Source organism: Echeneis naucrates, chromosome 16 (genome assembly GCF_900963305.1).
Source record: "Echeneis naucrates chromosome 16, fEcheNa1.1, whole genome shotgun sequence".
NCBI classification, from domain to species: domain Eukaryota; kingdom Metazoa; phylum Chordata; class Actinopteri; order Carangiformes; family Echeneidae; genus Echeneis; species Echeneis naucrates.
The window spans coordinates 7,375,228-7,390,337 of record NC_042526.1 but is presented as its reverse complement, the minus strand read 5'-3'; the positions used below and the strand labels follow the sequence as shown (position 1 = coordinate 7,390,337).

The 15,110-nt window shown below is 41.2% G+C and overlaps 4 protein-coding genes across 10 annotated transcripts in view; 1 reads left to right on the top strand and 3 right to left on the bottom strand.

The window, feature by feature from the left end:
* srgap1a (SLIT-ROBO Rho GTPase activating protein 1a) overlaps positions 1-5,740 on the bottom strand; it is a 73,401-nt gene extending 67,661 nt beyond the window's left edge. For all 5 annotated transcript variants that reach the window (XM_029522329.1, XM_029522331.1, XM_029522328.1 and 2 more), the window contains exon 1: positions 5,055-5,740. In XM_029522329.1, coding sequence (XP_029378189.1) covers positions 5,055-5,118 — 64 coding nt within the window. In that variant the 5' untranslated portion in view covers positions 5,119-5,740. The remainder of the gene's footprint in view (positions 1-5,054) is intronic.
* Positions 5,741-6,554: 814 nt separating this feature from the next.
* Positions 6,555-10,746, bottom strand: rxylt1 (ribitol xylosyltransferase 1). 3 transcript variants are annotated; one of them, XM_029523166.1, is made up of 6 exons: positions 10,551-10,746; positions 10,203-10,391; positions 8,782-8,884; positions 8,322-8,636; positions 8,020-8,190; positions 6,555-7,488 (listed from the first exon to the last, which is right to left on the bottom strand). In XM_029523166.1, the coding sequence occupies exons 1-6, from the start codon at positions 10,696-10,698 to the stop codon at positions 7,086-7,088; spliced, it is 1,329 nt and encodes a 442-aa protein (XP_029379026.1). In that variant the 5' UTR covers positions 10,699-10,746; the 3' UTR covers positions 6,555-7,085. The 3 variants fall into 3 exon arrangements, with proteins under 3 accessions (XP_029379026.1, XP_029379027.1, XP_029379028.1); XM_029523167.1 differs by having other exon boundaries at positions 10,203-10,352; XM_029523168.1 differs by lacking the exon at positions 10,551-10,746 and having other exon boundaries at positions 10,321-10,372.
* A 261-nt stretch (positions 10,747-11,007) lies between these two features.
* On the top strand, positions 11,008-12,900 carry LOC115056723 (cytochrome b-c1 complex subunit Rieske, mitochondrial-like). The gene is made up of 2 exons (XM_029523409.1): positions 11,008-11,231; positions 12,173-12,900. Exons 1-2 carry the CDS (start codon positions 11,120-11,122, stop codon positions 12,781-12,783), a joined length of 723 nt encoding a protein of 240 aa, XP_029379269.1. The 5' UTR covers positions 11,008-11,119; the 3' UTR covers positions 12,784-12,900.
* Positions 12,901-13,140: 240 nt separating this feature from the next.
* On the bottom strand, positions 13,141-14,772 carry LOC115056784 (protein C19orf12 homolog). Its single transcript, XM_029523499.1, has 3 exons — positions 14,658-14,772; positions 14,175-14,335; positions 13,141-13,995 (listed from the first exon to the last, which is right to left on the bottom strand). The coding sequence occupies exons 2-3, from the start codon at positions 14,332-14,334 to the stop codon at positions 13,730-13,732; spliced, it is 426 nt and encodes a 141-aa protein (XP_029379359.1). The 5' UTR covers position 14,335; positions 14,658-14,772; the 3' UTR covers positions 13,141-13,729.
* Positions 14,773-15,110: the final 338 nt, after the last annotated feature.

Genomic DNA, 15,110 nt, shown 5'->3' with positions numbered 1-15,110 from the left:
CAGGAAGATGGCCCATTATCCTCTGCAACAGCACAGTCTGTACTCAGGTTGTTGTTATTTGTTGTCCACGAGAACGCCAGGTTTTGCCAAAGAGAATACATAAAGGGACATGGTTCCCATGAGGTTAATCTGAGACAACACAGGAGTACCTGAGCCCAGTAACAGCCCGCTGTTTGGCAACAGCTTGTCATGGTAAGTAAAACCTTTGACACAGAAAAGAAGGCAGAGCTGTCAGATGTTACATTGTTCGAGTGAATGCAGGAAATAAGGACCAACAAGAAATTTCACTTAGAGCCTGTTTGTATTGATCTTAAAAAGCTTTTGCCACCGATTAACACATAAACAGCTTACATCATGGAGATGAATCGGCTGAACACACAGAGAGACGCAGATTAACACAAGTCAAGCAAGTCAGAGATTATGACCTCCGTCTTCACTTATTCCTGCACTGACCTCCTGCTGTCCCATCCCATCCCCCAGTCTCCTTCCTAATCCAGGCAGCAGCATGGCCTGATGGGTCACACTGTGTCTGTCTGCCTTCCTGTCTGTCCATCTGCTGGGCCCCAGCAGTGGTTCCAATGAAGTAAATTTGTCCAGAAATTTGCCAAAATCTCTCCAACCTTGCCTTTTATTTCTCTTCGCCTTCCCACTCAGTTTTAATTCCTGTGTTTTACGTTCTCTCAAGCATTGTCCAATTTCATGAACACTGTACCTTCTGTTAGCTAAAGCAGTGTGGTTACGCACTGAATTGCATCCAGCTCATTATCAAGCACTCAGGTTCCACACAGGGGGGGGGCTCACAGCACAACATGGCATGTGCAGCCACTTACACAAGAGAGTGGAGCGTTTATTTTTCAATTGCCAGATGATTCATTGAGAGGCAAAACAGCGTCACTTGGCGTCACACTGTGGTGGGATTGATTTGATCCATTTTGGGAAGAAACCAAATTAACCAGTGTTGTTACAACTGGAGAAAAAAAAAACTTCAGTCTTCAACTGCAACATTGCCACGTAAATATTGCAGACTTTTAGTTTGGTTTAGGGATGAGTGACCATGGATAGGGGTGTGTGTGGCCTTTTTTTCTTTCTTTTTTTTTTTTTTTTTTTTTTTTTTTGAGGGGGAGGTGAAGGTCCAGAGGGGCTGCAGTAATATCCGAGTGGTCATTGTGGCTAAAATGAAAAGCACAGCAGGGAAAGTGAAGCGTTGCTTGTGCTCAGCAGTTTATTAAAACTGCAAAAAGGGTGAGTGGTCACAGATGGTGCTGTCAATGACAATTCACCCACCCATGCAAACGCATGCTCATGCACAAACACACTGAAACCACACCCAGTGCCATACCACTGGGTGGAAACACGCTACAAACACACACACACACACACACACACACACACACTTATTGAAGGACAGGGAGAAAAAAACAGAAGCAAAGTGTGTGAATGGATGTGTGATGTTGTGAAGAAAAGCAGCAGGAGACATTGGGATTCCATTTCTCTTTAAAGCTCTAAACTCCATCAACACCTCTGAGACACTTTTAGGAGATCCAGCAATATCCACTGAGTATTATGAGTATTACACAACTTCACTGCTGTAGGAGGTACTGAACTGGGAAGAGTCATTTAGATGTTAGTTAAATGCTAAAGTTTGCCCCTTACGATGAAAATATTTCATTTCTCAAAAACATTTCAAGCACAAATTAATAAAAACTATTTAATTTTTATACCCTCGAAATATTTAAATAAACATTTGTGTAATCTGTACCAAAACATACCAATAAAACAACTGTGGACACATTTAGGACACTATACTGTACATTCTACTCACTGAAATAGGGTGAGAAATTGATTTATTTAGCTAAAAACAAAATTGATACAATCCAGATGTTACCTATAGATGATCAACACGTATATCTCATTCTTCTGCTACACAATTAGAGAATATTAATTCCAACTATTACTCATTTTAAAAAGCCAGTGATATTTATTCACAAGCCACAGTCTGATTTGAGAGCCAAATAAACCCCCTCAGAGCACTTTCCTGCCTTTAATCCCCCTGGCTGTAAACATGAGATGACCAGGCTGCTGGAGTATATAGATGGGAATGCCTCTGATTTCAAACGACAGTGGGGGCAGGTCACAGGGGCAAGCCTTTATGGTGATCTTAGGAGAGGACCCCAGTCAGGGGCTCAAGGGGCCCTGCTTACAGAGTCACGACCCTCAGGTCACAATCAGCTAGCAAGCAATCAGCAAGACAACGAACCAACACTTTGCCAGCGCACACAAACACACAGCTGCACAGAGAATGCCAATGTACCCACAATGTTTCCCCTGCTGGTTTAAAATGACTTCAGTTGAGCACAGCCAATGTGCATTATTAAGCACAAATGAGTTCCATTGTCATAATCCAGTCTTCTTGATGTATTTGTTTTCCAAAACAAACTTGAGTCCTGATGTAGATGCCAATTCAAGCAATTAGCAAATCTCTAATCCCCCTTTAATAGCTTTTACAATGAAAAGATAATTATCTTAACCAAAATGACATTCATTTTCATTTCTTCTGCGGGAGGGTAAAGAAATTGGCTGGCGGCTGAATGACAAGTCAGGCCAAGAATTGTACTGTCACCCATTGTTAGGAGGCTTTCAGACAGTAACTGTCGGAAATTATGTGGAATACCTCAAATAGCATGCCTCTTCATCACGCTATGCAACCATGATTATGAAAAGTACTGAAACTGTATTTTGGGGCTTTCATTCTTTCCCCCAGAAAAGAAAAAATAATGCCAGATAGCTGGATGATAGCAGATGACCACAGTGCAAGTGGCAAAAATTAGGACAGATGGCTCCAGACGAGGGAAAAAAAAATAACTGTGTGTTGAAATATTTTTAAAATTACACAAATTTAACCGTGAGACAGACAAGATGTAAAAGAAATGGTGACACATCCCCCGTTACCTTCTGCCGCTTGCTGTTCTTGAGTAGTCAATGTCTGTTCAATAGAATCTACCTTACACTATCACAGCTACACTGCAGATATGATCCCACTCACTGCCACTGTGAAAGCCAAACTCATAAAATGCTTTACAGCTTCAAATTTAGGAGCTCCTCCAGAACAGAATACTTAATGTTGACTGAATGCAAAAAACACGTTAATACTTTACAAACCATTTTCTTCCACTACTAACTGCTGATGCGCAAACAAGCCTACCAGTTTTTTTTCTTTATCAACAGCATCTGCTTTTATAGGAATCTGACCTATTGTTTACTTGACAACAAGCGCAAACTTCTGAGTGTTTATAGAAGCTATAGATGACTATGATTCAATATGGTGTAACATAAAGTGAGTACTGGGTTGTTTTATATGTAAAATAACATCAGCAATCGCATTCGAATAAAGTACAATGCAAAAAGATTCTCCAAATGTATTTGTAAAAAAAAAATAAAAAAATAAATATATATATATATATATATATATATATATATATATATATATATATATATGAATGAATGAATGCATGAAATAAAGTAACTCTCAAGGCAATTTGCAATACAAGGCAGATAAGTACAGTACTTTATGCAAATAGCTCAATGCAACCTGTGATGTTCACCCCCTCCAAAGGAATAAAATATAAATAAACATCGCAGCAACATTATTTCTGTCGCATGACAAGCCTCAGCGCATTGCCCTCATAACTGAATTCTGCATCTTCCACAAAACAGTGCTCATGAGGCTTCAGTGGTCCCATTAAGCAACAGCTATTCTTATCAGCATCAGGTTGTTGTGATCACCCCACTGGGTTCTGTATGCCAAATGGAAGGCTTCGTCATCTCTTGTTCAGCACCCCCTATGACTGTGCATCATCCTCTATTATCGGCTAAAAGCCCTTAGTCATCCTCGCAGGGAGAGGAAGGGGCGCTGAACATTCCTCAGAAATGAGAACTTGCACCCAGACACACAAACATCTCAAAATCCTCAAACTGCCCTGCGTACTTCTCTCTTTTATCACTTCCATCTTCTAATCCCAATCAACCCTTACGCCTTCCTCTTTCTCTTGGCACGTCAGGTTGGATGTGGAGATTTCAATAGGTGGTATTTCAGCATGCTCACAGGAGTGAAGAACAGAGCTGACTGGCTGGGGGCCAAATCCCCATGGTTACCCTGGAGCAAGCAACTGCCTCTTTCCTGTGTTGGTCCTTCTGGGAATAAACTACCTCTGTTTTGCATGCATTGGAGGAAAGGGGAAGCAGATAGAGGACACAAGATAAATTAGGATTGTATCACGACGGTGCTTAAACCAAGACACAGCTGTCATATGGTACACCGTGGAGTGATCGTGTGGGCTTGTGAGATCAAATGGGAAAAATATGGGACACAGAGTAGTCAAAAAAATACCCCAATAGTTACCACGTGTGTTACCTATTGGGGTATTTTTTAACTTGACTGAACTTCTGCTCATCCTCTCTTGAATTGCATAATCCTGCTGTGAAGCTGCCGGATGCATGAGTAACTAAAATCTCCAACTCAATAACGAGGAAAGCTCAGTCACTGCCACCACAACAGTAACAGGTTGTGTGTGTGTGTGTGGGGGGGGGGGTACTGTATTATGAGCAGTAATCATAAATAAATGCTCTAAACCTGATAGTGACTGCAGGTCATGTGTGAATGATAGTGATCTCCTCTATGCTGGTGAGTATCTGCTGAGTACTTTCTTGGGCTTTCACATGCAAAACTAGTGAAGCAAAGGCTGAAAGCCCCCCCCCCACCAGCACAACTATCAGTCTTTTTATACTGTTCACTCCCTTTGCAATGTGGACATGGTTATCACTAAACTGTACTGGGCCCATGTGTAATTTTACAGTTTAGATATTCTGGTGTTAGAAGTTCACCTCGCACTAAATTCAAACAGGTCCATTTTGACCATTTCCAACTTTTTTTTTTTTTTAAACTCACCACATGCCTGGCAGACTGATAACTAAGACACTTTTTTTTGTTTGTTTTTTTAATCTATATCGACTCCAACAAGCACATTTTCCCATCGGAACATGTCTCTCCTGCTCACCTTTCACTTGACTCTCGTACTCCGCGATGATTTCTTTATCCTTTTTGAACCTCGGCGCGGACATGTTCTTATCTCCAAGCGTCCGAAGCTTTTTTGGAAACTTCTTCTTTTAAACTGTTTGTCAACAAGCGGGATCCTACAGCAGCCGAGGCATCCCACACCGGAGGGAGACGGGGAAAAAAATGAAATGAAATCAAATAAAATGAACACGGGAGGAAGAGGTGCGACACAAAATGGCACTTTGAAAGGATTTCAGTCAGCAACCAGCTGGGCTTGGATCCGGAGGAGAAAGGTTTAGTCCCTCATGGTTCCTCTTCCTTGTGGACGGGCGGCGGATTCACGGCAGGGCCGGTGCTCCGGTCCTGCTCCGACCGATGGATCCGCTCAACTACCGGAGCGGCCGGCGCGACGCAACAGCCCCGCGGCTGCCGCCACCACCGAAGAAGAAACACTCAGACAGCCACGCAACTTTTCGCGTCTCCGTGGCGGCTTTTTATACATATATCATATATATATCCCTCAAAGTAGTAGCAGCCGGCGGGCAGAGGAGTGCGTGTGGTATTTGATAATGCTTTCCAGTTCAGTTTGGGACTGGGAAACGCGCGCGCACACACACACACACACACACACACACACACACACACACACACACTTTATCCCCCCCCCCGGCGACTGACTCTCCCACGACGGTTCCTCCAACCAACCAACTCCCAGCAGGCTCAGAGGCAGACAGGGCCGGCCGACTGCAGCACACAGCAGCCGGAGCCAGGCGGGGAGAGGGAGGGATCACACGCACACGCACACACGCACACACGGCTAGTGGACACCACTGGAGTGACACTCCTGATCCTACGGCTTCTTGTACGTCCATATCAGTCGGTACACTGGTCCAACTATCACCATTTTTAATTAGAGACTTAAATATTTGGACAGCCAGTCTTAGAAATAAAAACTTTTTAAAATAATCTAACGCCCAGCTCTGCGCCAGGTGAGATAAGGTGTACACATGGCGGAGGGGGAAATTTCGGGACCACTCCAGGAGCTCTGCTTTTTCCACTCACAATCATGCACTCATATAGACTACATCTAATCCAGATGACTGTAATAGAGGGTGATACATTATTTAACAGGGAGGTGTAAAAAAAACTCAGACTATTGTCCCATTTGAGAACACGTGTCTGCATCTATCTCTCTGACAATCAGCATGCGTATCATTTTGTATGTTGTTCTAAACCTTCAGGGTGATACACTGTCTTTAGAACCCTACATACATTCATCTGTGTTGGTTGATATGAAAGTGAAAAGTTTAAGTTTTTCTTCTTCATTCAAAACGCTTTCCCCTCACACTTAAATTAAAATAACTGTTGAAAATTAACTGGCCCACAGCGCCACTTGCAGGATAAATTGAAGCACAGGACGAGCACATCAGCAGATTTCTGATCAGGACAGCATTCCATTTTATTGTATTGCACCACCATTAAAAAAAGAGCAACACACCACTGAAATAAATACTTTTTTTTTTTTTTTTTTTTTTTTTTTTTTTTCAGAAAAGGGACACATGCAATTTCTAGCTGTTCACAATACAAAATTTACAAGATTTGTGTACCATTTTCAAATACGTCCTAAAACACTTCTCATCTCACCTCATTTCACACCTAATGTTTAGTGTTTTCTGGAAATCACCATACATACACACAGATTTATAAAACATAGCTGAAATTATGCAAGGACTAGGCAAGTCATCATTCATGATCTCTAGATGCCAAGACATTCCACAATTGTAAACATTTAGGTAATAAATATACAGTAATGCCATGCAGTCCTTTTTAGGACTTAACTTACTAGTGTAGGCAGGTTTTAAACTTTATCATAGACATAGTAATTTTTAAAGACCTGCATAAGAATATCACACCGAACATCACCAGGTTCACTATTCCAGTAGTACATCACATTTCTCCACACTAAATAAATAACATAACTTTTCTGGTATCCCTGTTAAGCTTTAAAAGGTTTGTTAGTTAAGCACCACAATCAGCCGCTTTTGAAGAAGGTCTCCTCGATGACATCAGCAAACCTCTCTTTCATCTGTTGACGGAAACTGGCGTACCACTCCAACAGCCTCCTCCTCCTGTCCACCCTCTGTTCCTGGCTCATCCCTCTTTCCCTCTCCAAGATGGCCGGCAGTTCTTTCCAGTCACTGATGAAGATGAAGGGCGCTCCTGCAGCTTTCAGGAGGCGCAGTGGGGCGCTGGACCCCGCTGCACAGGTACCAGGGGTCAGTACATCTTCCACCACGGGAACTGAGCCATAAGAGCAGGCTTCATAGATGCGGTAGCACTCGGTGTTGATTCCGACTGGGCAAAGGGTGAGCTCGCTCTGGGCCAGAGCTGTCTGATAGTGTCTCAGACTGTCTGCTGTCTCCTGAGGAAGCCACCTGAGGCGAGAAGGAAGGTGAGTATGCTACCAGATAAATATAAAAGATATGGGCCATTCCTGTACTGTTCCATTAGGACAAGTCATGTAGTTATCTCAAAGTATGATGTTTAAAATTACCTTAAAAGCTAAAATTACAGAAATTAAAAGAGGAGAAATTCTAAAATTGATTTAGTTGTCACATTCAGGATTGAAACCAGGCCAAAGAATAAAAAGATTAACTTGAAAATTTGCCTCAAAATGTTGGGGGTTGGGTGTTTCAAACTGCTTCCAGCAAAGAACACAGTGACTGTGTGATGCTTCAGCATATCAAAAGGGTATCCTCCAAAGTTTTAGTCTTCTTAAGACAAATGTAGCACAAAGAGTTATGTCAATATTTTATATGTTAAAAAGGGACATACAAGTAAGTGCTTATTCATGGTATGTAACAATGAAATCCAAAAATATGGAAGTCAATAAAACAAAATTGCAATTAAATATCTTCTCTTCCATATTAGTCCTAAACAATGGCCCTAAATAGTAAATGACGTACTTCTCTCTGGCAGTGGTGATGCACTCCTTATCCATGCCTGACTGCTTCAGCACCTGCATGAGTGTTTCTCTGGAGGAGTTCTTGTAAACAGTTCCTAGGAAATTGCAGAGGTATGGCCTGCTGGAGGTAATCAATTGGGCATTTGGCCTGATCATTGGAAATTGTCTGTACCTGCACAGAAAAAGGGAAAACAGCTTAACATGTTAGACCATGTTATGTATTATAAAACAGGCCACAGAAGCTGCTCAGCACTAATATTGTCTACACATGAATACACATAATACTAATCGAGGATGACCTACGTAGCAACACCGAGAGGCCACTGGATGACATCTTTGTCATTGACCCAGGGGCTGTCATACACCAGAAACAGCAGGTCAACAAAGCCACCATTCCTCTTCAAGTATGGGCCAATCCAGTCATTGTTGCATTGCTCGTTGCCCAGTAGGACCACAGCCACGTGCAGCACAGTGTGGGAATGAACTAGAGCTTGAACATGCTCCAGCCACCGTGTGGAGTAAGAGACCTTCTGCTGTTCACGCCCATTCAGGACCAGAACCAGACTGTTCATATCCAGAGGAACATGGCCTTGGACCACAGCAGGGCCTGTGTAGAAACTAGACAGAAAGTTAGGAGGGAAAGGGGAAGATGTCATATATCAATGATATATTTCAGTCTTCTTCAATGGGTTTTATATGGTGTGCTTTATTGCAAAGAGGCTGTAAATATGTTTGGGTTCGGAAGACTTATGGGACTTGTTACCTGAAATCAATCTTCCCTAACTGCAGCTCCCCCTCTCTCCATTGTGCTACCTTGTCAGTAGGGTTGAGAGGTCCTTCTAAAATATGTTCCCACAGGTAAAGACCTGAGGATGAAAGAAAAATGCACCACAATTTGAGATAAATGTGAACATGTGCAGTACCTTGATATAGTCACTTTGATGCCAAGCTTCCACAGCAGGCGTATCAATCATTTTGTCATTTGGATCTTATATGTGTAGACCATCAAAAGTGTTATCCCTCTCCCCTCTAATGCAAGAAAAATAAAACTTAGTAATTTTTTTTCTTGGGAAAAAATAGAATTGATTGAGATATTTTAATATTTTTCCCTCACATTTGCTCTGTTAACATGGAAAATGTCGATTATTAATTGACAGTATGGGTTATGTTAAGTAAATAAACTTAATGTATGACTATCAAATTTACTTTTGGACTACAGAGGGTATTGTGGAAAAGATTGGTTTTAATTACAAACTATTACTTTAAACTGAATAACAACGTTCTTTGTGTTCATTGATTCCACTTGTCATGGTATCTATCCCTGCACAGTAGGGTTCAGCCACAAAACAGCATGCATACAAAGATGCTGATCAACAAACAAAAAATATACTAAGACCTGTAATCTGGATAATTTCATTGCTTCCCAATACATATACTCTCATCTGTACTATCTCTAAATTTGGCCTTAAGTCAAAATGATGTGGACAATTTGAGACAATTTTACAAAAACGCTATAATCAATTTCAGATCAAAATGAAAAAATCCTTGATCTGCAGTCTTTGCCTCCATTTACTAATCTATGGGGCAAATTATCAAACATTTTATGGTCTGTTAGTTTTATAAGGTGTAATTAAAAAGAAGACAATGCTTTCTTTTCAGGTTTTAGTTTTACTAATTTAATATATTACGTAATTAGGCCTAGGACCACCAGGGCCACAGCTACTTGAACATACAAAAATGGTATTTTCCCTAAATTGTCCAGACTTAATGCTGTTTTTCAATACATTGTTCTAAACAGCCAATTATGTATATTATTTCACTCTGGCACTCTCTCTTCACTTGGTTAGGCGATTTATAGTGATAGCGATATAGCTTCCGTATGTAACTGTACATGTGCTTTTGGGAAAATGTTTGATTTTGAAGAGCTTTTGGTAAATGCGATACCAAACTTCCCTTAACCAATTTGAAAATCCATATTTTCAGATTTTTTTTTTTTACTACGCTCAATTAATAATTAATAAAAAAAGAGCCTGAAAAATGTTAGATTGTAGAGTCAATGAACACTTACGTATGAAAACAAACACCGAAAAGACACAGCATTGTTATTTCAAAATGACAACCAGGACCAGGACCCTCTGTACAAGCTGTGACAGATTGATTACACCTCATGAAACTGCGATTTACCTACGGCAGCTTTCCCCCAGATTTGGACCTTGAATCTTTTAGATTTGCTCTTGTCAATTCGAGCGAGGTGCTGTTTAAAAGCCTCTCTCTTTTTGTTCAGAGCAGAGTTGTAGTCCACCTGTTCATCCTCCCACGGATTCCACTCGTCTGCTAAAAATGGAGCAACTGCGCCGCCATCTCTGACAACACCTGCAAATACAACACACCGTTTCCATTCGGCCTGTGAAAACGCACTTCCTTAAGCTACATTGCAAGAAACAAATGAGTTCCTAACTGTGGATTTATTTGGGGTTTTTTGTCAAATAGCCCTTCTGCGATAGAAGCTAGGCATCGGTTAAGAGAAATTACCCGAGGGCGCCCCTGTCTCTTTCTTCACCACCCTGTGAACGCGGGAGATTACTTTGGTGCTGAAGAAAACATTATACGCCGCATACAATGAAAACGCAACATAAGCAAAAATAATGAGGAGGAATAGTTTTCTTTTTGGTATTTTCATTGTTGTTTTCCTTTTTTCCCTCCTCACGTCACCATTGTGTAAAGCGTCTCCATATTTTGTGAGAAAGCCCTTGTTTACATCACCAGGACCTTTGGATATAGATGGCTTGGAAAAACGCCTGTACAAAATTCCCATTTTGTTTGTATTGTGTCTCACGCTATCCTCGTTTTTAGTCAGTTTTAGATAGATTATTATTTTGTGTTGATTATAAACTGTAAGGCTACTTATTAATTTTCTTAAAAAAAAAAAAAAAGAAACAAAAAAGAACAGGCTATTTCGTTCAGCCCTTCCGTGATGAGGAACGTTGAGGCGGAGACTTGACAGTTTCTAGTCAGGCAATTTAGAGAGTGACGCCTAAGATTTGCGCACACAAGGTCGTGTCCCCAACTGCGGGGTAAAAGTTTCCTCATCTCAGGCAAAGATGATGTTCATAGCTGCCCGTTCAGGGGCTCTTTCCCTGTACTCGCAGGCAACAAAACAGACGGTGAGAAGCCTGGTTTTCCCCGGAGCCAAGGAGCTGGTTCCGGCCTCTGGTAAGGACGAATTGCGGTGGTTGTCAAAGTTAGCGAAATCTGTCACTGAGCTGCCTGGTGGAACATGAAAATTTTAATGTTGTGACTTCATTTCGAGTAGATTTTGTCGTTGGTGTCGCGTAAAACTGGTATAGCGTGATGTTTAACCCATTGTTATTGTGGGTAAACTACTGTAAACAACCTTCTGTGGCTAACAGGAAGTGGAATCTGTCACCTGAGACATTCAGCTTTAGTTGAACGCCGATGTTTTCCAATTAACTATTAAGAATGAATGAGGCATGAATATAATATTCCTAGGTCTTGTATTATACACAAATATGCCATGTGGCCAGGTCTTATATATTTATGATTATAACAGTGATTATGTTGTAAATGAACTTCACTCTGGCTAATTATCAGCCATTCATTTGGCACTCATGGGGTAATATTATGATAAATAAGTATATATTTGGGACAAAACTCGCTATTTGCAGACTTCAACAGTTTGGGGGGGAATCGTTTAAATATGAACTACAATATCAATGAGCTACACAGAATGCTCAATTGATTCTGTGCTTAAAATGTGAAACGTGTAAAGCCTCCTCAGACTGGTATGATATCTCAAATCATGATATTGTTGGCTTCAGTTATCTTCTGGAACAACTAATTAATAATATTAATAAAAATTTGTTTAATCAAGGTTGTAAAAGGTTCTTTGCCATATTAACATTAAATTCAAATGTGCCACATGAAGGCACCACAAGTTATTAATCTGTGTTCATGACCATGGCCAAATTGATTCTTAAGTAAGCGTGGGAGGATGCAGGGTGAGGTGTTGAAACTTCGAAGAAAAATTCTCAAAATTGATGATCACTCTATACTGCATTAATTCCATCTATTCCTATTTTTTCAAATACTAAATTCTGAGTTTTTTTGTTTGTTTTGTTTGCTTTCTTTTTAAGCTCCTGGAGGAATCCGCCTTGCCCACACAGATGTCAAGATTCCTGACTTTTCAGACTACCGTCGCAACGAGGTTATTGACCCCAAAAAGTCATCCCAGGAGAGCAGTGACTCAAGAAGAGCATTCTCCTACCTTCTGACTGGAGCGTCCACTGTAGTAGGCGTCTATATGGCCAAGACAGTGGTCACCCAGTTCGTCTCTTCCATGAGCGCATCAGCTGATGTCCTTGCCCTGTCCAAGATTGAAATCAAGCTGAGTGACATCCCTGAAGGGAAAAACATGACCTTCAAGTGGAGAGGAAAGCCTCTATTTGTCCGTCACCGTACAGAGAAGGAAATTGCCACAGAGGTAGCTGTAAATATTGCAGAGCTCCGTGACCCCCAGCATGATAAGGATAGAGTGATTAATCCCCGTTGGGTAATCGTCCTTGGTGTGTGCACCCATCTGGGTTGTGTGCCTATTGCCAATGCCGGGGACTTTGGAGGGTACTATTGTCCTTGCCATGGCTCCCACTATGATGCTTCAGGAAGAATAAGAAAAGGGCCTGCTCCTCTGAACCTGGAGGTTCCCTACTACGAATTCCCTGACGATGACACCGTCATTGTTGGATAAACAACAGCGCTCTGTCAGAGATCCTATCTGTAATATGTATTTTTAGATGGCTTTGTGAAAGAGTGCTTGGTGACATACAATATGTCTATGTAATAATAAAAGGTTATTTAACACTTATTTTTTGTCAGTTATTTTGATGTCTTTCAGTCACAGCAGTTTCCCCACAATGAATAATAAACTTATCAGCTTTGTAGCTTTGCAGTTGGAGGGGTTCCTCTGAAGTTCACAAGCGTCACACAAATATAAATATGGGAGCAAAGACAGAAAAATTGGGCCTTTGAATAAAACAACTGTATCAACTTAAAAACATTGCAAATCTTCATCACATAGATGGCAGCAGAAATCATATCCAAACTGCTTAGTAAGATAAAGTGCATGTGTGACTGCATGAACCACTGAAACCTGCAGTCGTTTTTGCTTTTACTGTTTTTACTGAAGCATTAAATAGTTCAAATTGACTCAGTGATGGCACAACACCTTATGGTACACAGAGGCTGGTTGAATTCAAACAATTGATAAATTCACATCAAATCAAAAAATTCATACTATACGATTGGTGCCTAGTTGGTGCACAATCCTCTATATTTAAATATGGCTGGAGACTGCATGACTGTAGCTGCAGTTAGGCAGCTAGTTATTTCAGAGTAACTTCAAAAGTCTAACATGATCTTTACAAACATTCAAGGCTTAATAAATAATTCCTTAAATTACCCGAGATAAAAGGCTGTTTCAAGTAATTTTAATGGGCCAACCTTCTTTTTCACCGGTGTTAGCTGCTAACAGGACTTTGACAGCATCTGTGTAACTACAATATGTGATTTCACATTTAATCAAAAGTCTCTTGAGCTCTATTTAAAAAAAACAAAACAATGTCCATTATTTTCAAAGAGTCCATCCTCTACAGCACTTGGGCCTTTTAATCAGGTGTCCAATGTTTCCTCAGGCATTAATCTACATAATGCACCTCGGCCTCCAGCTCCTTGGTAACGTACCGAAGAAGTGCAGCTGTTAGCTGCTGCTTCAGGGTGGAGTTGCCCATCACCAGAGCAGTTAACTGGACTAAATCTGTCCACTGAATGTCTCCCAGGATGACCATGAGATCACCATAAAGCTTCTGCTGCTGCTGGGGACTGAGCTCCATTATGATCTGTGGCATTGGTTTGAATTGCCCACTGGTCAGCCAGCAGCCCAGAAGGCCTCCAACAGCACCACCTGCAGGGGGAGAGGGATTTGAATGTGTGAGATGATCAATAATACTGATCCGTCCAAAAGTCATATGTGTGCTATACAGCAGAAAGCACATGCTGACAACAAATTGCCAGGAGCCACAAGTAAGTCAACAGACTGCAAATCTGTTTTCTGTTGAGCTGGAGGAATATGTCTCCACTTACCCACTGCAATACCGAGAGGACCCCCAACCAACCCCCCAGCAAAGGCCAGTCCTCCAGCTGCTGCCGCCCCCTTCCCTGAGCCTTTCACCGTAGTCTGGATCTGCTGGTTGGCAGATAACTCACAACAGAGCTTCATAACATCATCAATTCGATGACACATGCTGTGAATTAGATTGAAGCAAGGGGACATTCCAGAAAGTGTCACAGTTAAAATACTTCCAACAATGGGCAAAAAATAAAAACACAGTCACTTCACATGCACAATCAGAAACTGACGCACAACACGAGAATGGACTAAACATTATCATCCACACGACGAAGGAAAGTTTAGATTGTGGCACATTAATGTTTTTCCTAAAGCAAGGTAACAGTGCTTGATAGTGATATTGTGCCGATTGCATCAGAAGTCACAGTGAGGCTCAGTCTATCGTTACAGTGCAGCCTCTGATCTCCTCTGAGTGTTATTCAACGCTGCTTACTAACCTCGCTGTGTTCAGAAATCCTCATCAATAGTGTTCAGCTGTTCTGTGTGTATTATATCAGCGATGCTCTGTTTGCCCAGCTGATGTCTCTGACTTCTGAACTCGTAGGACTGTAGCCGCAATGCTTTATGGGAAAGAAAAACAAACAAAACAAAAAGATGCGTTCACGGACATTGGAGAAGTTCCGAAATCTCACACCCGATACTGCTAAGAGGGTTACTCAGTGAAGAATAGAGAGTTCATAGTCTACAGTGAACATAGTTCAGTGTTGTCTCCTTTTGAAGAATACATTGGCTTTGTTGATCGTATATTTAGTTACAGATTATTAAAAAAAATCATATTTGATGCACAGGACGTTCAGATTTTATTTTTCCTGCACAAGCATGTGTAACAGCAATGCCCTAAATTGAACTGATTTAATAGCCATTTTTATTTTTTGCAGTTTGGATTACTA

Bases quoted from the DNA above. Each gene is read 5' to 3' on its own strand.
- rxylt1 (XM_029523166.1), bottom strand. From the start codon at position 10,698: ATGAAAATACCAAAAAGAAAACTATTCCTCCTCATTATTTTTGCTTAT. The intron at 10,392-10,550 runs GTAATTTCTCTT...TTGTATTTGCAG, and splicing joins AGAGACAGGGGCGCCCTCGG to GTGTTGTCAGAGATGGCGGC. The intron at 8,191-8,321 runs GTAGGTCATCCT...TTTTCTGTGCAG, and splicing joins TGGCCTCTCGGTGTTGCTAC to GTACAGACAATTTCCAATGA.
- LOC115056784 (XM_029523499.1), bottom strand. From the start codon at position 14,334: ATGTGTCATCGAATTGATGATGTTATGAAGCTCTGTTGTGAGTTATCT. The intron at 13,996-14,174 runs GTAAGTGGAGAC...CTCCCCCTGCAG, and splicing joins TCCTCTCGGTATTGCAGTGG to GTGGTGCTGTTGGAGGCCTT.
- LOC115056723 (XM_029523409.1), top strand. From the start codon at position 11,120: ATGATGTTCATAGCTGCCCGTTCAGGGGCTCTTTCCCTGTACTCGCAG. The intron at 11,232-12,172 runs GTAAGGACGAAT...TTTCTTTTTAAG, and splicing joins GGAGCTGGTTCCGGCCTCTG to CTCCTGGAGGAATCCGCCTT.